This window comes from Procambarus clarkii, chromosome 43 (assembly GCF_040958095.1).
Source record: "Procambarus clarkii isolate CNS0578487 chromosome 43, FALCON_Pclarkii_2.0, whole genome shotgun sequence".
Taxonomy (NCBI): Eukaryota; Metazoa; Arthropoda; class Malacostraca; order Decapoda; family Cambaridae; genus Procambarus; species Procambarus clarkii.
In genome coordinates, this window is record NC_091192.1 from 21438672 (window position 1) to 21464302 (window position 25631).

The 25631-nt window shown below is 42.8% G+C and overlaps 1 protein-coding gene across 1 annotated transcript; it reads right to left on the minus strand.

Moving 5' to 3' along the window:
- Positions 1–504: 504 nt before the first annotated feature.
- On the minus strand, positions 505–18189 carry LOC138373685 (integumentary mucin A.1-like). The gene is made up of 5 exons (XM_069340037.1): positions 18109–18189; positions 13581–14215; positions 11544–11631; positions 9220–9415; positions 505–851 (listed from the first exon to the last, which is right to left on the minus strand). Exons 1-5 carry the CDS (start codon positions 18187–18189, stop codon positions 505–507), a joined length of 1347 nt encoding a protein of 448 aa, XP_069196138.1.
- Between the last annotated feature and the right edge of the window lie 7442 nt (positions 18190–25631).

Below are 25631 nucleotides of genomic sequence, written 5' to 3' on the forward strand. Positions count from 1 at the left end.
TCAAGGAAACTAATCTGGTTTTGAAGTTAGTATGTACTCAAGAGATTTGATTATGCTAATTCCATAACATTTGGAGCCTCCCATATAGTGATATATAACCGTGTCCATTGATAGTTTTTCCACATATGCAAATCCTGTCAAAGAGACACACAAAAACAATAGATTAGGCTACAGAAGCCACGCTTGCAACAATCCATCGATCCAACATACATTGATACCTGGGCGTTTTTATTGCACAGATCAACCACAATATTTCTAAATAAAGTACCTCGTAAACATGTGGATATCATTACAGAAAATAGCGACATACGTTAGTCAATATACCATAAATTTTCAGGATTTATTCTTTCTTAAGTATCTTCAGAAATTGATTTTTGTTTGTTTATATATTTATTTAGAGTGAGTTAGTCGAGAGGAGTCAAGGTACCCAAGGAGGGCGGTCGTACCTTTAACCCCCAGAGTCCGTCGCCACTATACAGTCCACTCCCTCTGGAGTCCGTCCCTCTAGAGTCCTCTCCCTCTGGAGTCCGTCCCTCTAGAGTCCGTCCCTCTGGAGTCTGTCCCTCTGGAGTCCGTCCCTCTAGAGTCCGTCCCTCTAGAGTCCGTCCCTCTAGAGTTCGTCCCTCTAGAGTCCGTCCCTCTGGAGTCCGTCCCTCTAGAGTCCGTCCCTCTAGAGTCCGTCCCTCTGGAGTCCGTCCCTCTAGAGTCCGTCCCTCTGGAGTCCGTCCCTCTAGAGTCCGTCCCTCTAGAGTCCGTCCCTCTGGAGTCCGTCCCTCTAGAGTCCGTCCCTCTGGAGTCCGTCCCTCTGGAGTCCGTCCCTCTAGAGTCCGTCCCTCTGGAGTCCTCTCTTTCTGATGGATAAAAACATCAATATTATACAGTTCTTTATATTCACTAATACGTCGCATTTTCGAACGACTTGTTCGAATTCGTAAAATAGAGCGACGAATTGGATTAGAGGACGGGCTCCCCCCCCCCCTAACTATTGAGTAATTAAAGTAAAGAATTAACACCAAGAATTAACATTACCTTTGAATATAACTCACTTAAGAGAAGTATAAAATGCTGAGAGGAAGTCGCAGGTAATTCCTAGCTGAATTGGCTGCCAAGTGCCAATTTCACGCCGAACGCCCGGCCTAATTGTATTTCACAGCTGTATTGAAAATATATTTACTAAATACAGCAAATCTAGATTCGAGAAACCATTGCTTTATTCTTGATTAAAGGAACCTCTTGATCATAACCTCAATGGTCACAGAGATCACAGAGGTCCCAGAAAGTGTGTGTATATATATATATATATATATATATATATATATATATATATATATATATATATATATATATGTATATGTATATATATATATATATATATGTATATGTATATATATATATATATATATATATATGTATATGTATATATATATATATATATATATATATATATATATATATATATATATATATATATATATATATATATATATATATATATATATATATATATATATATATATATATATATATACGAATTTTCTCAATCTTTCGTACATTACGCTTCACTGTTGGAGGTAAATCAAAAATCAATTCTCCAAAATTCATTTTTATTTCTAGTCTGACGCGACACGGGCGCGTTTCGTAAAACTTATTACATTTTCAAAGACTTTTAGTTCACAAATACACAACTGAATAGAACTTACGTATCTCCGATTTTATATCTACAATTTAGGAATTTAGGCACATTTAGGAATGTGCCTAAATGCCAACAGCGACTGCCCTGACAGGTACAAGAGGAGTGTTGTTAACGCATATGTCGACCGTGCTCTCAGCCACAGCTCAGAATGGAAGCAAGTCGACGAAGAACTCTGTAGGGTAAGGCAGGTCCTAGTCAATAACGGCTTCTCCAATGGTTTCGTCGAAGACATCATAAGAAGGAAAGTGAAAAGCCATGCAACCTCTGAAGAGACAACTAACACAACACCTATACCCCCTATTAGACTATTTTACAGGAACTTCTTTTCCACAGCTCATAAAACGGAGGAAAGGGTCCTGAAAGATATTGTTAATAGAAACGTTATCCCTACAGACAAAAATCAGAGGATACAACTGACGATTTACTATAAAACCAGAAAAACGGCCAGCCTACTCATGAGAAACTCTCCAGACACAAAACAGAACGCTTTAAAAGAGACTAACGTCGTCTATGCCTTCAAATGCCCACTTGGGGACTGTAAGCTCCAAAAAAACCAGTATATAGGCAAGACAACAACATCTCTTTCTAGGCGTTTAACGATGCATAAGCAACAGGGCTCCATTAAGGAACATATAATCTCTTCCCACAACCAAACCATCGCCAGAGAAATCCTAGTAAACAACACAGAAATCATCGATAGATACAGCGATAGCAGGCGGCTTGACGTTTGCGAGGCACTACACATCAAGAAGTCAACACCAGCAATCAACAGCCAATTATTGCACAACTATATTCTACCCACCTCAAGACTCCGCTCCAATATAGAAGCATCAAGAAATATGGACCAATAGGCTTTCTACAAACACTTCTATTCAATACCCATTGTTTGTGTTCTGTCTTGTGTTGATACTTTTAATACCCTATTAATATCCCCTTTTGTTCTGTCTTGTGTTAATGCCACATCACCCCTCCCACCTCACTCAAATGTAGATATAAAATCGGAGATACGTAAGTTCTATTCAGTTGTGTATTTGTGAACTAAAAGTCTTTGAAAATGTAATAAGTTTTACGAAACGCGCCCGTGTCGCGTCAGACTAGAAATAAAAATGAATTTTGGAGAATTGATTTTTGATTTACCTCCAACAGTGAAGCGTAATGTACGAAAGATTGAGAAAATTCGTGTTAGAATTATTAATCTTACTTTTTCGGTCATATTTAATAATATATGTCTACAGGAAAGACTGCTACCAAAATATACTAATATATATATATATATATATATATATATATATATATATATATATATATATATATATATATATATATATATATATATATATATATATATATATATATATATATATATATGACAATGTCAGACCACGGAGGAAAAATGAAACAGGAATTTCCTTAAGTACTTTCGTATATTAAATACATCTTCAGAAGGTCCTTGGATATATATATATATATATATATATATATATATATATATATATATATATATATATTAGTATATTTTGGTAGCAGTCTTTCCTGTAGACATATATTATTAAATATGACCGAAAAAGTAAGATTAATAATTCTAACACGAATTTTCTCAATCTTTCGTACATTACGCTTCACTGTTGGAGGTAAATCAAAAATCACTTCTCCAAAATTCATTTTTATTTCTAGTCTGACGCGACACGGGCGCGTTTCGTAAAACTTATTACATTTTCAAAGACTTCACAAATACACAACTGATTAGAACGTATCTCTGATTTTATATCTACATTTGAGTGAGGTTATTGATTTATAATATCTCTGATTTTATATCTACATTTGAAGAACTCTGTAGGGTAAGGCAGGTCCTAGTCAATAACGGCTTCTCCAATGGTTTCATCGAAGACATCATAAGAAGGAAAGTGAAAAGCCATGCAACCTCTGAAGAGACAACTAACACAACACCTATACCCCCTATTAGACTATTTTACAGGAACTTCTTTTCCACAGCTCATAAAACGGAGGAAAGGGTCCTGAAAGATATTGTTAATAGAAACGTTATCCCTACAGACAAAAATCAGAGGATACAACTGACGATTTACTATAAAACCAGAAAAACTGCCAGCCTACTCATGAGAAACTCTCCAGACACAAAACAGAACGCTTTAAAAGAGACTAACGTCGTCTATGCCTTCAAATGCCCACTTGGGGACTGTAAGCTCCAAAAAACCCAGTATATAGGCAAGACAACAACATCTCTTTCTAGGCGTTTAACGATGCATAAGCAACAGGGCTCCATTAAGGAACATATAATCTCTTCCCATAACCAAACCATCGCCAGAGAAATCCTAGTAAACAACACAGAAATCATCGATAGATACAGCGATAGCAGGCGGCTTGACGTTTGCGAGGCACTACACATCAAGAAGTCAACACCAGCAATCAACAGCCAATTATTGCACAACTATATTCTACCCACCTCAAGACTCCGCTCCAATATAGAAGCATCAAGAAATATGGACCAATAGGCTTTCTACAAACACTTCTATTCAATACCCATTGTTTCTGTTCTGTCTTGTGTTGATACTTTTAATACCCTATTAATATCCCCTCCTGTTCTGTCTTGTGTTAATGCCACATCACCCCTACCACCTCACTCAAATGTAGATATAAAATCAGAGATACGTTCTAATCAGTTGTGTATTTGTGAAGTCTTTGAAAATGTAATAAGTTTTACGAAACGCGCCCGTGTCGCGTCAGACTAGAAATAAAAATGAATTTTGGAGAAGTGATTTTTGATTTACCTCCAACAGTGAAGCGTAATGTACGAAAGATTGAGAAAATTCGTGTTAGAATTATTAATCTTACTTTTTCGGTCATATTTAATAATATATATATATATATATATATATATATATATATATATATATATATATATATATATATATATATATAATAATAATTATAATAATATATAATGTGATAATATATATATATATATATATATATATATATATATATATATATATATATATATATATATATATATATATATATATATATATATAAAATATATATATATATAAAATATATATATATATATATATATATATATATATATATATATATATATATATATATATATATATATATATATATATATATGTGTGTGTGTAAATATATATATATAATGTGCGTATATGTGGAACTACAGATTTTCCCTCTGATAATATCCCCCTTTCCACACACACACACGCACACGCACACACAATGTGGTTGACAAATGGAATGCATTAGGGGGTGATGTGGTGGAGGCTGACTCCATACACAGTTTCAAGTGTAGATATGACAGAGCCCGATAGGCTCAGGAATCTGTACACCTGTTGATTGACGGTTGAGAGGCGGGACCAAAGAGCCAGAGCTCAACCCCCGCAAACACAACTAGGTGAGTACACACACGCACACACACACACACACACACACACATACACACATACACACAGGAAGTAAGGACATTCATAACCGTGTTCGCTGACGATGCTAAGCTAATGACACGAAACAGAATTGAGGAGGACTGAAATAAATTGCAAAATGAACTGAACCATCTCCGGAAATGGTCTGAGAAATGGCTACTAGTCTTCAACCCTGACAAATGTAAGGCAATGAATACACAGAGAAATTCCATTATCGTGTTATCTCAATGAACACATCCACGCGAGCCATGCGGGGAATTGTGTTAAACCCTTCGGTTCCCGAGGCTTCAGGCCTCGGGAATCCTATTGGATTCGTAGTCCATCCACGTTGCAATTTTTTTACCATGTCGTAGCGCAGTCGACTAGAGCGTGCCTGGGAACTCCTAGCTCATAGGTTCGAACCCTTTTCACGGCTTCTGTGGATTTGTTCGTAAGGCTTTGAGAATAAGAACTGGAGAAAGGATTTAACTGCAGGACAGGATGAAGGGATGACGCCTTCTCACTTTTGGACAAGAAAAAGACATACCTCTATGGCTGACATAACACCGGAAGACATAACAGAGACGCCGTCTTCTTCTTATCTTGAGGTTATCTTGAGATGATTTCGGGGCTTTAGTGTCCCCGCTGGCTTTGTTGCTGTTGACTCTTCCCTTTCACAGTATATACTGAAGTGTTCTAATCTTTCTACCAAATGTGACCTAACAAAAGCCTACCCATCTATTTTCTCATTTTTTTATTTCTCCTCTTATTCTTACCTTCTCATTCTTATATCCATTATTACCCCCTCCTTCTTACTCCCTTTTATTTTACCCATCCAATCCATACCTTTCGCCTTATTCTTACCATTTAGGAATTTCCTCCTCGTCACCTCTCTCTCTCTCCACCTATCTCCTGCCTTACTTAATGTCCGTGCTCGTGCTGCCCCCGCAGACAGGAAAGCATCAAGGCCCAGGTTTTAGCCAAGAGAAACAACCCTTCTACCTCCTCGACCAGAGCCCCAAGCGTTCAACCCACCACCTTAGCTCTCACTAGTCGACCAGAAGACTTTCCGGTCTTACCAATATGTGGCTCCTCCCAGCAGGCGACACAGCCTTCTCATTGTAGACCCAAGGTCCCACAGGCTCCTTCACAGCCCCCTGCATCACGTGCAGGCATTATCCCTGGTCTTATTAGACTAGCGGAAAGGCTTGCAGGACCAGACAACCAGCGCTTTGTTAGTGAACTAAACGCATTATACATAGACAATGGCCTGGCCCCCATCATAGCCACTAGACTTCCTCATGGAGGCCACGTCACCAAACTCCAACGACAGCACTGCTCAGCCAAAGTCGCAGGCAAAGAAAAAACGGAAAACCTAGAGGTCTACATAACCCCACCAGCTCCATAACTGGTATAGCCAGCCCTCCAGGCTGAAAACCATCATGAAGACCCCCATCCATCGCCACATCTCTAGTATCAGCCACTGATACAGATAATAAGCTCCAAAGAGCCTCCACTTACGGGCTCACCATAGCCCGTGCTGCTTGGAACTTGTTGTTCCGAGTTGCTGAATCTAAAACAACAACAACCCTCTGGAGGAAGACATTACGAATATGGAACATGAAATACCACAAGGAGCCAGTGACCATTGTGTCCCAGTCTTTGACTACATGATCGAGCTTAAAACTGTGACCACGGGGCAAGAGGTCTGGGAAAGGAGAGTAGACTATAGGAAAGGGGACTACAGGAGGATAAGAGAATATCTGAGAGAAGTGCAGTGGGAAGAAGAACTATGAAGAAAAACAGTGTAAGATATGATGGACTAATTCAAGTGGAAATGCAAGGAGGCCGAAGAGAGTTTTATACCAATAGTAAAAGAAAAAACTAGGCGGTAATATAAAAACCCATGGTTTAATAGACAGTGCCAAGAAGTAAAAATGTGAAGCAGGAAGGAAAGAAGGAACAATAAACAATATTGCGATGAAAGCGAAAAAACAACCTAAATTACTACATAGTCATATAAGAAGGAAATATAAGAACAACCAAGTGACAAGGCTAAGCAAAACAGAAGATGGATATACAGAAAGCGACAAGGAAGTCTGCGAGGAACTGAATGCCAGTTTCCATGGAGTGTCCACAACCGAGCCCGAGCACCTCCCATTATTAGAAGAGGAGATGACCCAAGATGAGAGACTAACGGATATAGAAGTGACAGCAGAGGAGGTAATGAAACAGTTGACAACACTGGATGAAACTAAAGCAGTTGGACCAGACAATGTATCACCGTGGATACTAAAAGAGGCAGCGCAGGCCCTCAGCGTGCCTCTGGCAAGGATCTATAATGAGTCACTTACGAAGGAGGAGTTGTCCAGTTGCTGGAAGAAGGCAAATGTGGCACCAATCTTCAAAACAGGAGATAGGAAAGAGACACTTAACTACAGACCAGTATCACTGACAAGCATCCCTTGTAAAGTACTTGAAAGAATACTCAGGTTAAGACTGGTTACACACCTGGAGAACATTAGGTATGTAAACAAACACAAACATGGGTTCTCAGAATGGAAATTATGCCTAACAAACCTTCTGGAACTCTATGATAAAGCAACAAGAATAAGGCAAGACAGAAAAGGATGGGCAGACTGCATATTGCTGGACTGGCAAAAAACCTTTGACACAGTACCACACAGAAGACTGCTATTCAAACTTGAGAGGCAGGCGAGAGTCAGCAGAAGGTCCGAGCATTGGTAAAGAATGACTTAACAAGCAGGAGCCAGAGAGTAACAGTCAGGGCCGAGAAGTTGGACTGGCGAACAGTAACGAGTGGAGTACCTCAAGGATCAGTGCTGGGACCAGTTCTATTTCTAATGTAAGTGATCGACATGTCTACAGGAGTCGAGTCCTATATGTCGATGTTCGCGGATGACGCAAAATTAATGAGACAGAGTTGTGACAGATGAGGATTGTAGGATACTCCATGAAGACTTGAACAAGCTACAGAGATGGTCAGAGAAATGGCTACTTGAGTTCAACACTAGCAAGTGTAAAGTTATGGAAGTGGGACTAGGTGATAGGAGACCAAAGGGTCAGTACACAATGAAGGGGAACAGCCTACCTGTGACGACGCGTGAAAGAGACCTGGGGGTGGATGTGACACCTAATCTATCTCCTGAGGCACATATAAATAGGATAACGACAGCAGCGTACTCTACACTGGCAAAAGTTAGAACATCATTCAGAAACCTAAATAAGGAGGCATTCAGAGCGCTTTACACTGCCTACGTGAGACCAGTCTTAGAGTATGCAAGCCCCATCATGGACCCCCCACCCTAAAGAAACACATTAAGAAACAGGATAAGGTTAAAAAATTTGTCACGAGGCTAGTCCCGGAGATATGAAGAGTGACTGAAGGAACTGAACCTGACGACGTTAGAAAAAAAGGAGAGAGCTGGGGAGATATGATAGCAGCCTACAAAATACTTAGGAAGTATTTACCAATTTACAAACAGAACAATGGGACATGCTGGAAACTCAGATGAGTCATAGAGATGTGGGGAAAGTTTTCTTTTAGCGTGAGAGTAGTGGAATGAACTAAAGGAGCACATTGTGGAAGCAAACACTATTCAGAGCTTTAAAACTAGGCATGATAGAGAAGCAGGACAGGAGTCATTGCTTTAAACAACCAGCGGCTAGAAAGGCGGGGTCCAAGAGCCAACACTCGACCCTGCAGGCACAAATAGGTGAGTATATACACACACACACACACACTAACAAAACTAACAAATACACGTGACTCCTGTCATACATTGCTTGAATCATGTATTTGAATACAATTTAAAAAACATTTATTTTTTTCCTCAAGGGAATATTTTTAAATTAAAATACTCAATTTGTATTCGTCAATGACAAAAGCATATTTGCTTTGATATTTCTGCTCGAAACGTTCAGTAAACTGGTATATTTGTGCTATATATATATACTATTGTGTTGTCATTTCTGAGTTTATCCTGTGTTTAAAACACCCAATTTGAGTGCCTGAGTGCGCGGGAGAGACCATTGAGTGCGCGAGTGGGACATTGAGTGCACGGGTGAGACCATTGAGTGCGCGGGTGAGACCATTGAGTGCGCGGGTGCAACCATTGAGTGCACGGGTGAGACCATTGAGTGCGCGGGTGAGACCACTGAGTGCGCGGGTGCAACCATTGAGTGCGCGGGTGGAACCATTGAGTGCGCGGGTGAGACCATTGAGTGCGTACAGCCAGTGTTGCAAGCGTGTGATTGCATCAAAACACTAAAATATTGCAACAGTTGATGAACTTGAAATCATTACAAGAACAATAATATATTTGAAAAAAAAAATATTATGTTAATTTGTATAGAGAAAATTATTATATTATTTGTGTTTTATTATTATAATATATTATTATTATTTTTATATTTATAATAATATATTATATACATAATAATATAGAATAATAATATATTAGAGAAAAATACAATTTTTTCAAAAAGTTTGAAAATAGCAGAATTTGAAATAAAACAATTTTTTTTTCTTAAATTTTCTTTTTCTTTTCACTATTAAGTTATTTTGGAAAATATGGAAAATATTAAACATTATTGGAAACATATTTTCATAGAAAAAAAGAATCTCTCAAAGATATATTAGTACGTTCAGCAAACAGCATTTTTTAGATGTACTGCTATTAACTCTAATGTGGAGGGGCCAGAGGTGGGTGTGTGTGTGTGTGTGTATTCACCTAGTTGTATTCACTTAGTTGTGATTGTGGGGGTTGAGCTCTACTACACACAGAGATCACACTAACGTGATGCATCAAATGAACAAATCCACAAGGGCCGTGACGAGGATTCGAACCTGCTCAGTCGATTAAGGCAGTGTCTGGGATGCTCCCGGACGCAGGTTCGAATCCTCGTCACAACCCTTGTGGATTTGTTCATTTGAGCTCTACTCTTTCGGCCGCCTCTCAACTGTCAATCAATCAAGTGGTTCATTCCAATTGTCCCCGCTACTCTTACGCCAAAAGTAAACTATCTAACATCTCTATGACTAATCTTTTTCCTAAGCTTCCATCAATGTCCTCTCGATCAATTAACATTCGTGTTGAACATCTCTTTCTTTTTCACTCTTTCAATCCCTCGATGTATTTTATAAATCCCTATCATATCTGCTTCCATTCTCCTCTTTTCTGGCGATGTCAGGTCTAGTTTTTTCAGTCTTTCTTCATATCTCACCCCTCGGAATTCTGCGAGGGTCGAGCCTCGTTGCAACCCTCTGAATCTTTTATAGTTCTCATGTGTGTGTTTTTTTTTAGCTGGGTGCTCGACAGTGGGTGTCAGGCGGTATACGGTGATCCTAGGACCATCCTAGGAACATCCCTCGCTCCTGTTGTAGGCTTCTGAGTGACCTTCTGACTGTAGAGTATTGTGGTGATATCCTATTTATATGATACCTCTGGAGTCATGTTTGGTGTTATGTTCACTCCCAGGTCTCGTTTCGCCCCTTGATTCGTTTTTTTTCCTGTTTCTATCGCTCATTTTCTCCTTTTTATCACCAACCAGGACCCTCCAGGAGTGGATGGTCCCTGATCTGTCCGGACTATCCAATCATGGCCCCCTCACAATCCTAGGGCCATCCAATCACGGCCCCACACTCACAATCGTGAGACAATCGAGGGCCCATCTGGTGGAGTGCGAGGGTGGGGGCCCAACCCGTCCTCAGGGGGACCCGGCGCACACTCTGGCCTCGGGTGGACACCACCACACGCTGCATAATGCAATATTTTCCCAGACTTGTTGACGTCTGCCTCCAGCACCGCGTTTGTGGTGGTGGCGCTCGCTGAGTGGCACCGTGTGGTGACGCTCGCTGAGTGGCACCGTGTGGTGACGCTCGCTGAGTGGCACCATGTAATGACGCTCGCTGAGTGGCACCGTGTGCGCCATTGCGGTGATGCTCGCTGAGTGGTACTGACACGGGCGGGAATATGATGGGTTAGGCCTGCTGAGTAGCCCGACACACACACACACACACACACACACACACACACACACACATACACACACACACACATACACACATACACACATACACACACACACACACACACACACACACACACACACACACACTTGTGGTAATGCTCCATGAGTGGCCCTAGCGCGACGGTAATAATATATGTTGGCGATGCTGACTGAGTGGCCCCTTTACTGCGTCATTGCCTGCGTCAGCAAGCTTGATAGGCTTATTGAGGTCCTTCTTGCTAGCGCCAGGACTTTCCCCAGGAGGCAACTCTCAACAGTTGCTTAGCACCCAGGCGCGTAATTACTGCTAGGTGAATAGAGGCATCAGTTGTATGAAAATTGTTCAATTCTCTCATCCGCAATGATAGATTTCCAAAACAAACACGTTGAGCAGAGTGCAGCAGCTGGTCGACGGCCGGTGAGCGGCTCTCAGCTGTTACGAGGGAGAACAATGTGTAGTCCAGCTGGACACTGTCCCGGACACACGCGGGTCCATGTGTTATGTGTCCAGCATCACCCACTGTAACATTCCCGGGTAGTCTGTGATGCTCACTGAGTGGCCTCAACACTGGCAGACTGTGATGCTCACTGAGTGGCCTCAACACTGGCAGACTGTGATGCTCACTGAGTGGCCTCAACACTGACAGATTGTGATGCTCACTGAGTGGCCTCAACACTGACAGATTGTGATGCTCACTGAGTGGCCTCAAAACTGGCAGATTGTGATGCTCACTGAGTGGCCTCAACACTGGCAGATTGTGATGCTCACTGAGTGGCCTCAACACTGGCAGATTGTGATGCTCACTGAGTGGCCTCAACACTGGCAGATTGTGATGCTCACTGAGTGGCGCCAGCACTCCTGTCCACCAATAAATAAAGATCTACACACATTAATGCTTAGTAATAGGCTTAATGAGGTACTTTTAGCACTTGCTGTAACCAACATGTTACGGCCCTCTCGGGACGCAACGGGGTTCTTACTCTGATGTAGTTAGAGGAAGATATATATCCGGCCCCAAGCCAGTAGAGGCTATCAAGGGATGCGATCCGTGACGCAAGTAACTTAAAGGGAGTAGGGAAAGAAAGGTAAGAACTTAATATAATATAACCTTCACCATTTAAATATATAAAAGTAAAATGTACACAAGGGGGAGGGGTATTAACACTTTACAAAGGGGATCAACACTGTAGTCTTCTGCTGGAGACTATGGATCCTCGAAGCTAGGTGCTGAGTCCGCGGTGTTTTCTTCGTGGCCTCAAGACGTGTCCTCTGAGAACGCCGAGCCTACCCTGGCCACAGGTCAGCCACAACACAGGTCCACTGGGGGCACCGTCGTGGAGGCCGTCAACCACACGTCCAGCAGGTCTGCTGGCAGGTACTGAGCCATCAAGGCTGGTACGGCCACTCCACGAACGATATAAGGGGTACGCCCTAGACAGGAGTCTCGTGTGATATCACCAATCACCCTCCTGTCCTCAATACCCCAGTGGATTATCGTCTCCAACCGTCGGTCCCGGGTAAATCCTTCCACTGCCACTCCACTGGCAGGCTTAACACACCACAGTGTTCTTCCGGGGGGACGACGTCACGACAGCTGCAGCAAACTTCACTGTATGGAGACTGGCTGCCTCGGGTAGACTGACTCCACCTTCAACACAGTGGTCCCAGGTCGGCTCTGTAAGCAGACACGTCATTAATAACCGGGACACTAATACACCACACTCACAGGCTCAGATACAAACGCCCGACGTATCCAGTCCATAGATGGCGCTGTCGTCGGAGCACCACCTCACCAGAGGTCAGGGGCGGCGGTGTTGAGCGCTGAACCAGACTGGAAACTGGTCCTCGAGGCCAGTACACGCTGTCCTCACTAGGTGTCGTCGTTCGTTTGGCGGGGGTTTCGGGAGCTGACCCACAGATGGCGTGTTTGTCACTGCTCCAGGCTCGGACGCTGAATCCGGGTCCGTAACACAACATATAATATCGTATTTGCCCGAAACGCTGTGCGTATTAGTGGCTTTAGGCCTAGTGTGTACCAGCTCTATCTGGAAACCCAACATTATGTTTGTAACTCATCTTTTATGTATGTACTTTTATCTGGATAAAATATATAATATATAATATATAATATATATATATATATATATATATATATATATATATATATATATATATATATATATATATATATATATATATATATATATATATAATATAATATAATATGATATCTTCAGGAGTACACTGTGTTGAACTGACACAACTATACAGAGCTTACAAGGTTGTTGTTGTTGTTGGTTTAGATTCAGCAACTCGGAACAACAAGTTCCAAGCAGCACGGGCTATGGTGAGCCCGTAAGCTGTTTGGAGCCATTATCTGTATCAATAGTTGATACTGGAGATCTGGGGCTGGCTGTACCAGTTATGGAGCTGGAGGGTTAGTGTAGACCTCTTGGTCTTCCGTTTTTTCTTTGGCTGAGACTTTGTCTGAGTCGTGTTGTCGTTGGAGTTTGGTGAGGCGGCCTCCATGAGGAAGTCTTGTACCGTGTAGGTGTCGCATTTGTGGTGCGGCGGTGGAGTTCCTGCTGAGATTTCCTCGTCTGAGGAGTCCGTAACAACCGTAGTTGGTGATTTTATCTTTCGTCTCGCAGCCTGAGGTAGGCTCAGGTGTCGTGGATTGGTGGTAGAAGCTATTTCAGGAGTGTTGGCGGTGCTGTTAGTATGTGTAGCCAGCACGTCTGCCAGCGCGGCGGCTGAGGTGGTGATGGTGGGAGTGTTGGGAGTTGGAGAGGGACATACCTCTGTTTGTGCCGCCCGGGTCTTGGGGGGTTCTGGCGTCTGTGTTGAGGTCGTCCTGGTGGTAGTCTCCGGAGTGGTAGTGGAGGCAGTGAGACTTGCGCCAGGGGCTGAGGGTTCCGTAGCAGTTGTGGAAGCTGTAAAAAGGTCGTCAGGTACAGCAGCTGTTGGAAGTCCATTCGGGACTAGCAGCCTGTTGATGGTGATCTTGGTGGAGGCAGCAGGCTGGGTCGGTGGTGGTGTGGTCAGAAGTGTCACCTTCAGTGTTGACTTACAAGGTGAGATCTAGACATTTTTATGTGGGTGTACGTCTCCCTCTACGGTTCACCCAGCCCCCTTAATCTTAGGGAGCGTCGAAGGATAGGGTGAGGTGATTGTTGCCTGACACCGGCTTCTAGCTGTCCGCCAGGTCTTACATCTTCCCTCTGGGTCAATGGAGGATCATCGAACACCTGTATGCTCGAAGTCGAACTCATCTGAATGTTGATTACTGGTGTCAACTCCCGAATGAGCACAGCCTCACGTATACGGTGCCTTCCACGGTAGTCGGTGTGTGTGATTACACGCCCTGGACCCCCGCCGTCAGGGGTCCTGGACCCCCGCCGTCAGGGGTCCTGGACCCCCACCGTCAGGGGTCCTGGACCCCCGCTGTCAGGGGCCTGGACCCCCACCGTCAGGGGCCTGGACCCCCGCCGTCAGGGGCCTGGACCCCCGCCGTCAGGGGCCTGGACCCCCGCCGTCAGGGGCCTGGACCCCCGCCGTCAGGGGCCTGGACCCCCGCCGTCAGGGGCCTGGACTATCACCGTCAGGGCCATCAGGAACGCAGCAAACCCTAAAAAAAGGAAATTATCACCTGGAACTAAAGATTTTCTATAAATATCTCCGCCACCACCACTTGCTTTCTCCTCCATGCAAAAGAATTCCAGCAGAGCATAAATTTATTATAATGAAGAGACCTCTAGAGACTGAAGAGCAGAAGGATGGAAAAGAGGAGGTGGTGGGGGGGGGTCAGGGAGGGAGAGAGAGAGAGAGAGAGAGAGAGAGAGAGAGAGAGAGAGAGAGAGAGAGAGAGAGAGAGAGAGAGAGAGAGAGAGAGAGAGAGGAAGGAGGAGGTGGTAAAGCTGTAGTAGGCAGGGAAGCCACAAAGTCAGGAAAGAGTAAGATTCCCTCTTGGAAATAATATTCACGTATGGAACATCACTACAACATGACCGCATACCAACAGCTTCAAGCATTTGTCTTCAAGACTAAGTGTGAAGCTGGTCTTAACCCCCCCCCCCCTTCCTCCCCCCCCCCCCCCCCCCCCACAGAGAGAAGTTTATTGAGCCCAACCAGTTGGGGTGGACGGTAGAGCGACGGCCTCGCTATTTGCAGGTCGGTGCTCAATCCCCGACCGTCCAAGTGGTTGGACACCATTCCTTCCCCCCTCCCCCCCGTCCCATCCCAACTCCTTATCCTGACCCCCTTCCCAGTCGCTACATAGTCGTAATAGCTTGACACTTTCTGCTGATAGTTCCCTTCCCATATATTTGAGCAAAAATATAACAATATCAATAATATTTCGAAGATTTATATAAATCAGCGTCAAGTATTGTCTATATTATATTCAAATAGGTCCTGTCAGGTCCTGTCAGGTCCTGTCCATAAGAACAAGACGTTAGTACAGTGTAACCATTGTGAGTACAGTGTATTCACTGTGAGTACAGTGTATTCACTGTGAGTACAGTGTATTCACTGTGAGTACAGTGTATTCACTGTGAGTACAGTGTAACCACTGTGAGTACAGTGTAACCAAGTGATCAGGTACCTTGGCATCGCAGTATGGAAGTAAACCTATACGGTACAAGGGAGCCCACAGGGGAAATATATGTTTCTGGCACGAATCCTTTGATATATTCCTTATGTTCAATCATGCAATCATGGAGACGATTGTAAAAAAATAAGGCTAATAGCAAATTTGGAGACGTAATGAGACTTTGTAACACATCAACAGGACGGGTTCAGGGATAGTTAATCTTGCCTCACAGATGAAACTGAATTCTATGACCAGGCAACAAAATTTAGACAAGAAAGAGAAGGGTGGGTATACTGCATATTTCTCGATTGACAGAAAGCGTTTTACATTGTACCACATGAGAGACTAGTGCGTAAGTTGGAAATGCAGGCAAGAGTGACAGGGAAAATAATCCATTCCATCCAGTTCAATATAAATGAACCAGTTATGTAAATTCTTTTCACTTGAGAATGAACCATGGAGGTTCGAAACGTTGTGCAAATTGTATAAATAAGTGTAATACATACTAAAGTAATTCACTTTTTTCTTCACCTTGAAATTACGAAAATGAGTTTTGGAGAACTCCTCTTTCAGCTAAGCCCTGATGCTAAGAAAATAGTTAGAGGGATAGAAGCCTTAAATCAGAAGATAGTAAATACAGAATTTGCGGTCATATTCAATGAGACATGTTTAAAGGAAAATAATCCAGTGGATAAGGGAGTACCTAAGCAACAGATGACAGCTAGTTACTGTGAGGGGGAAGATCACAGAGTGCGTGAGGTCACCAATGGAGTCCCACAGGGCTCAGTACTAGGAACTATCCTCTTTCTCATATACGTGAATGATCTTCCAGAGGAAATAAGAACATAAGAATGAAGGTAACTGCAGAAGGCCTGTTGGCCTATACGAGGCAGCTCTTATTTATATCCAAATAGGCTCATTCCTCTCAGTGTTAACTGATGATGGGAACGATTTGAGAAGGATACAGCCAGAGGAGGGCAGTAAGAGGCTACAAGATGACCTCGACAAACTGAAGGGTGAAATCCAACAAGTGGCTAATTAAGTTTAATTCAAGTAAGTGCAAAGTAATGAAACTAGGAGTAGAGAGCAAGAGGCCGGACACGAGGTACCAAGACCAATCCTGGAGTATGCAGCTCCCTCCTGGAGTCCATACCTAGTTAAACACAAGACAAAGTTAGTGAAGATTCAGCGGTATGCCACCAGGCTCGTCCCGGAATTAATAAGTATGAGCTACGAGGAAAGGTTAAAGGAGCTGAACCTCACGTCCCTAAAAAACAAGAGAGTAAATGGAGACATGATAACCACCTACAAAAATTTTCAGGGGAATTGACAGGGTGGACAAAGACAAACTCTTCAGCACTGGTGGGACACGAACAAGGGGACACAGGTGGAGACTTAGTACCCAGATGAGCCACAGAGACGTTAGAAAGAATTTTTTCAGTGTCAGAGTAGTTAATAAATGGAATGCATTAGGCAGTGATGTGGTGGAGGCTGACTCCATACACAGTTTCAAGTGTAGATATGATAGAGCCCAATAGGCTCAGGAATCTGTACACCTGTTGATTGACAGTTGAGAGGCGGGACCAAAGAGCCAGAACTCAACCCGCAAGCACAACTAGGTGAGTACAATTAGGTGAGTACAGGGGTCCTCGCGACAGAGGATAGCGTCTGAGATTCGCAGTCCACTGACAGGTACTTGAGAGTTACACATCTGTTGTGGGCGGCATCTTGTGGATGTGTGTGTGTGTGTGTGTGTGCGTGTGTGCGTGTGTGTGTGTGTGTGTGTGTGTGTGTGTGTGTGTGTGTGTGTGTGTGTGTGTGTGTGTGTGTGTGTGTGTGTGTGCGTGTGTGTGTGTGTGTGTGTGTGTGTGAGAGAGAAATATATGTCGTAGAAATGGGCAGAGAAAAATACGTCGGGAGTCTGTACATTAGATAACGAACCAGTTTGGAAGGCGGGGTCCAAGAGCTCACAGCTCGATCCTGCAGGCACAAACAGGTGAAGACACACGCACAAAACTATTATTCACGCTAAAAGTCCCCCCCCCCCCCCCCTCTGTATCAACAAGGGGGGGGGAGACTATTTTTCTATCAAAGAAGAAACCAGACGGTGAAATCCGGCAACTCCTCCCTTCATAAACATCACAAAAATGTCATTTTCCCGCGCACCGGCCAGATATCGAAGCCATTTTCGTCCCGGGCGTAAAACAGCCCAGCAGAATCCCAACAATGTCTGCGGTCTTGCTCCCATTTTTTTTACTGTCTGCCGCCCCGCTGCCATTCTTGTAGCGTCTAGCGGTTGAACCTTCCAGTAGTCCCCCCATCTCCTGCGGCCCAGAGAGCCCATTCTCAGTCTTGCCTGTGGCCTCCACGCTCCCCCATTCCCTTTAACGATGCCTCCGGCCTCCGCAATTCCTTTAGCCTGCGATATCCCCGGCATGGGTGATCCAGTTGCCGTTCTCAGTGGTGTCGATGGCATGCCTCGTCCTGCCGGCGACGATTGCGTGCTCATTGCCATCCATCCTCGACTTGGTGGCCTCTGCTTTCGTCGGGGTTCGTGGCAAGGTTGTCAGCCCTGCCATCGGGTGTGTGCGTGTGTGACTTGAGTTGCCATTTCTCTACCAGCATGCGAAATCAGATTGGCGTTCATGGCAACGTTCACGACGATCCGTTGCCATTCCTGGAGCCTTCCAGGACCTCAGTCTTCATTGCTTATTCCATCAAGGGATTTCATTTGTAGATTAATTGCCACCTCGAATGTTAAGCTTCGTGAGGTTTTAAGCTCATTTCAACGATGGAAGGTGATGAGTGTGTGTGTGTTACTGGAAGGGAAGTGAATGTTTGATGAGAGACAGAGACAGAGTGCCACAGGTAAAGACAGATAAATTAACAAAGAGTGACAGTGCCAGAGACGGATAATGCTTTTATATCCGGTAGAAAAAGCTGAAATATTGTCTCTTAGCACTTGAAAATCAACTCTGTACTCCGACCACTCTAATGCTCAATACTGTTTACAAACACACACACAACACTGTTTACAAACACACACAACTACACCTCCCACCTCCCCCCCAGTCTCTACACTCCGTATGATGTAGTGATCATTTAAGCAGTATTTAAATCCAATAATAACCCCAGTAATCTCGTTTGTCAGAGTCTCGTTTGTCGGAGTCTCGTTTGTCAGAGTCTCGTTTGTCAGAGTCTCGTTTGTCAGAGTCTCGTTTGTCAGAGTCTCGTTTGTCAGAGTCTCGTTTGTCAGAGTCTCGTTTGTCAGAGTCTCGTTTGTCGGAGTCTCGTTTGTCAGAGTCTCGTTTGTCACAGTCTCGTTTGTCACAGTCTCGTTTGTCACATTCTCGTTTTATTGTTGTCTCGGTTATCAGTCTCTCGTTGCTTTGTCTCGTTGTTCCTTCTCTCGTTTATGTCTGTGAACACGAGCGGCTCTGCCATTAGCCGCCGAGCCTTTAAGGGTCCAGTGGACTTCGCTAAAGACTTCACTGAAGACTTCACTGAAGACTTCACTGAAGACTTCGCTAAAGACTTTGCTAAAGATTTCGCTGAAGACTTCGCTAAAGATTTCACTAAAGATTTTGCTGAAGACTTTGCTGAAGACTTCGCTAAAAACTTCGCTAAAGACTTCGCTAAAGATTTTGCTGAAGACTTCGCTAAAGACTTCGCTAAAGATTTTGCTGAAGACTTCGCTAAAGATTTTGCTGAAGACTTCGCTAAAGATTTTGCTGAAGACTTCGCTAAAGACTTTGCTGAAGACTTCGCTAAAATCTTCGCTAAAGACTTCGCTAAAGATTTTGCTGAAGACTTCGCTAAAGACTTTGCTGAAGACTTCGCTAAAAACTTCGCTAAAGACTTCGCTAAAGATTTTGCTGAAGACTTCGCTAAAGACTTTGCTGAAGACTTCGCTAAAAACTTCGCTAAAGACTTCGCTAAAGATTTTGCTGAAGACTTCGCTAAAAACTTCGCTAAAGACTGGCTCACCTTTCCACTGACTGTTCCCTCGGCCGCTCCGGTTATGGCTGTAATTAGAGAGAGTCTCAGCCATAACGTTGTCTCTGTTCGTTATGCTCGGTGTATTGAGCAAACAGCAATTAGCATACAGGTGGGGTTAATGCCCTGGACTGTGGACCTCATTATAACGGTCAAAGGTGACCTCTGTCCCGGGATTATATCTGCTTAATTTGATTTAATGGTTTATAATTAGTGAGTTTTTTAGTTTCGTGTTTGCGTGTATTTACCTAGTTCACCTAGTTGTGCTTGCGGGGGTTGAGCTCTGGCTCTTTGGTCCCGCCTCTCAACTATCAATCAATGTATGTGAGTGTGTGTATGAACATAAGAACAACGGTAACTGCAGAAGGCCTATTGGCCTATACGAGGCAGCTCCTATCTATAACCACCTAATCCCACTTATATACATGTCCAACCCGCGCTTGAAAACGTTACGCGGTAATTGGTTCCACAAATCAACAACCCTGTTACCGAACCAGTATTTACCCAAGTCTTTCCTAAATCCAAACTTATCCAATCTATCTCTTATGAGAGAGAGAGAGAGGCTTCAGCAGAGTAATTCAACTCAATGCTATTTTACAAGCCATGCCTTAGCCTTGTGCTATAACTAAATTACATTATCATCACAACTCTTATATGTATTAAATTAAATTTACATTTCATCCAAACTGCGTTTTTTTATGCAATATAAATCTGTATTCAATCACATTCTGTAGTGATTTATTATTATACTGTAACGGTTTACAAATTATGATAAATTGTAGATAATTGCACACAAACACATCGTTATCTTGCCCCCAGTACAATTATTTGGTGTAGATTATCGCCGGTATCTTACTTTCGTCTAATTAGTTAAGCGCCAATTACTGGGAAGATTAATTGAAGCGATAATTACAAATGACTGAGGGTAATCCTCTTGAAAAATACCTTTGCAAAAATGATGATAATTTTATTTTTGTTGCAAATTTATTTATTTATTTATTTATTTATTTATTTATTTATTTATTTATTTATTTATTTATTTATTTGTTTAAGTAAATGTGTGTGACGTAGTATCGTTACGGTCTTACATAACTAGACTTTTGTAACATTTTGTAAGACTTTTTTTTTGGTTAGGCTTTATTTTTCTTAGACTTTTTTGTTAGGCTTTTGTGATGATTGTTAATGTTTTTTTGTAATGTAAATAAAGGATATTACGACGTTTCGATCCGTCCTTGACGACTTAATAATGATCCAGGACAGTCGGAAACGTCGTCCCTTCATGTAGTTTCAGGTGTGTGGGGGGCTGGGTGTGTCATTTTCAGGTGTGTGTGGGTGTGTGTAACACGTGTGTGTGTTCTCTACACACGAACACTCTGCCTCATACCTCCAAAGAGAGAGCGGGAAGGAACTACTCTTAAGCATATATTTATTCATACAACTCTAACGCACTCAATACCGGACAGTTGCGTGCGTTGGTCTCAACGCACGCAACACTACCTAGTAACGTCCACTGGACACAACCCCCATTGAAAACCTGCTACGTAATACATTATATATACATATATATATACATTAAATATAAAGTAGATCTGTATTTCATTAATTAGGAGTTATGTTGAGAGCCCCGTGGCCGGATGCTGCGGTTAGATCCCGCTAACACGATTACCATTAGCGGGATTATATTTCTTGATTATATTAATTAATTAATATTTGTTAATTAACAAATGACACGTTCCAATATTATATTCCAATATGGAGTTCACCTCCAAACACACACGCGCGCGCGCGCACACACACACACACATGCGTACACACACACACACACACACACACACACACACACACACACACACACACACACACACACACACACACACACACACACACACACACACACACACACATGCGTATACACACACACACACACACACACACACACACACATGCGTATACACACACACACACATACACACACACATGCGTATACACACACACACACATACAGGTTGGGATTCATATATTTATGTCTGCAGACTCGAGCTATTAGCTCTTGGACCCCACCTTTCTAAACAAACTATTTTTCCTCTATTATATCTATAACATATATTCTCATAAATTCTCTCTAACACAAACACACACATGCCCATCAAGCAGCCCATAGCAGCTGTCTAACTCCCAGGTACCTAATTACTGCTAGGTGAACAGGTGCATCCGGGTAAAAGAAACTGGCTATTTGTTTCCGCCTCCGCCAGGAATCGAACTCGAGCCATTAGGACTACGACTCCCCAAACGCTGTCCACTAAGCTGCGAGGCCCCGTGTATGTGTGTGTGTGTGTGTGTGTGTGTGTGTGTGTGTGTGTGTGTGTGTGTGTGTGTGTGTATTTTGGAACTTGAATATTGGAAAATTGGAAAAATGTGTCATATTTTAATTAACAAACACTATATATAATTAACGTAATAGCAGACGAAATAACGATATTTCTAATATTTTAAAATATGTGTATTCAGATCCCTGAGGCTCGGGTCTCACTAATACCAATAAACGAAGTGTCGCCAAAAGTTATGGATTTTGGGGAAATCAATTATCGCAATTTTGTTAATTCTGATCCGGTGAATTGAAGCTTTTCGGCTTTTGTGATATTTTGGTTGAGTTCGTAACTCGTTACTCGAGTAAGGTGTGTTAACATCAGCTGATATACAATAACAAAGATCAGCTGATATACAATAACAAAGATCAGCTGATATACAATAACAAAGATCAGCTGATATACAATAACAAAGATCAGCTGATATACAATAACAAAGATCAGCTGATATACAATAACAAAGATCAGCTGATATACAATAACAAACATCAGCTGATATACAATAACAAACATCAGCTGATATACAATAACAAAGATCAGCTGATATACAATAACAAAGATCAGCTGATATACAATAACAAACATCAGCTGATATACAATAACAAACATCAGCTGATATACAATAACAAAGATCAGCTGATATACAATAACAAAGATCAGCTGATATACAATAACAAACATCAGCTGATATACAATAACAAAGATCAGCTGATATACAATAACAAACATCAGCTGATATACAATAACAAACATCAGCTGATATACAATAACAAACATCAGCTAATATACAATAACAAACATCAGCTGATATACAATAACAAACATCTCATTCACTACCACATTCACAGTACCTTGGTCAGGGGGGTCATTAAGACTACTACCATTACTATTGTATGACTTGTTTCACAGCATCAGGCACAGTAGGGGGGCACTCTGTTAATGTTCAACACATTGTTCATCGCAGCCTTCATTCCTCCCTACGTTCTTCAATTTTCCTTCTATTCCCCTTTTCTCATATCGGTCATATTCCATCCCCTTTTTTCCTCTCTCCCTCCGTTCCATCATCACTCATCTCACTAATTCTGTGAGTCTGGACAAATCAACAACCCTGTTACCGAACCAGTATTTACCCAAGTCTTTCCTAAATCCAGTATTCTTATTAAATTCATCATTTTCTAACAGCCTTGATCACGTGAATGGTGAAGAGTGCGTTTAAACTGAGCCTCCGATCAGCTGATTGTTTGTTTACCTTGTTTCTGCCCGAAACGCTTTGCGTAGTAGTGGCTTTAGGCATTGTATGTACTAGCTCTATCTATAAATCCATCAATATCTGTATCACCCCTTGTATGTATGTATGTACTTTACCTAATTAAACATTTGAATTTGAATTTACAAACACGACCTGGTGGCGCTCCAGGTGCGTCGTGGGCTGACAAGTGTGTGTGTTTAACAATACAAATATCTTTGTATGTGTGGAGCCATCATCTCTTCGGGGAATTGAGCTGAGCTCTGCCTCGTCTGTAAAGACACGAGAAATTAGGTATGGAATTCTAATACCGTCAGGAATTTTATTTACACAATATCCTGTCTTTTTTCACCCTGTCTCTTCGTTTGCCCATATCTGTCACTTATTTGTGTGTGACTCTCTGTCTCCTTTTTCACATGGTCTCGCGGCCGAGAGGACAGCGTTTGCGATTCGCAATCTACGGACCCGTGTTTGATTTCCTGCCGAGGTAGACACAAGTAGACAGAGGTTTCTTTCACATGATGCCCGTGGTTATAAGAACATAAGAACAAAGGTAACTGCCTAAGGCCTATTGGCCCATACGAGGCAGCTTCTATATAATCACCCAATCCCACTCATATACATGTCCAACCCACGCTTGAAACAATTACCGCGTAACGTGGTGGAGGTGGGGTCCCTCGATTGTTTTAAGTGTAGGTTGGACTTGTGTATATGAGTGGGATTGGGTGGTTATAGATAGAAGCTGCCTCGTATGGGCCAATAGGCCTTCTGCAGTTGCCTTTGTTCTTATGTTCTTATGTTCTTATATCCATTCTATAGTACGGCGACCAAAACTGAACTGCATAATCTAAATGGGGCCTAACCAGAGCAAGATATAGCTTGAGAACCACACCAGGTGTCTTGTTACTAACGCTGCGATTAATAAATCCCAGTGTCCTATTCGCCTTATTACGAACATTCATGCATTGATCCTTTTGTTTTAAATTCTTACTAATAATAACTCCCAGATCCCTTTCACAATTCGACTTCGCAATCTCAACACCATCTAGCTCGTATCTTGTAACTCTATCATCATTACCTAACCTCAGAACTTTACATTTATCAGCATTAAACTGCATCTGCCAATCTTTTGACCATTTCAAAACCCTATCAACTTGAAGTGATAGTGAGTCTTCTTCCGTGTTAATTTCCCTACCGATTTTTGTATCATCTGCAAATTTACAGATTTTGCTACTCAAACCTGAATCTAAATCATTTATAAGTGTTACCTGGTTGATGGGGTTCTGGGAGTTCTTCTACTCCCCAAGCCCGGCCCGAGGCCAGGCTTGACTTGTGAGAGTTTGGTCCACCAGGCTGTTGCTTGGAGCGGCCCGCAGGCCCACATATACCTGGTTGATGGAGTTCTGGGAGTTCTTCTACTCCCCAAGCCCGGCCCGAGGCCAGGCTTGACTTGTGAGAGTTTGGTCCACCAGGCTGTTGCTTGGAGCGGCCCGCAGGCCCACATACCCACCACAGCCCGGTTGGTCCGGCACTCCTTGAAGGAAATAATCTAGTTTCCTCTTGAAGATGTCCACGGTTGTTCCGGTAATATTTCTGATGCTCGGAAGTGTGAAGTGTTACGTGAAGTGTGAGCATAGAAGTGTTATCTAGCAGTGGGCTAGATAGCTCGGAGTTAGACAGCTGTTACACGTTGCATCCTCAAGATATGTACCCAAGATATGTACCCTAGGGCGCCTGACAGCTGGGTGGACAGCGCTTCGTATTCGTAGTCTTGAGGTACCGGGATCGATCCCGGTGGAGGCGGAGACAAATTGACGAAATGTTTCTTTCACCCTGATGCCCCCTGTTAACTAGCAGTAAATAGGTACCTGGGAGTTAGACAGCTGCTACGGGCTGCATTCCTGAGGGGGGGGGGAGGGTGTAACAAAAAGGAGGACCGGGCCGCGGGGATGCTAAAGCTCCTAAATTATCTCAAGATAACCGCAAGATAGTTGTGCTTGCGGGGGTTGAGTTTCGGCTCTTTGGTCCCGCCTCTCAACCGTTTCCTCATGTCTTTATTTCTGTAATGAGTTTGATATAAGGTTTTCTCTATATGATCGTATATAATTGTTATCTGATCAGACAAGATGGTACTGACTTAAGTTCTTTACATAGACGGTCACTCATGTCACGTGACCTGTTTTAGCCAATGAGAGGCAGGCTGTGACGTCACATTGCCACGTTCTTGAACACGATTGGTCCTGTTAATGGGCGCTCTATTGCCTGACGGCC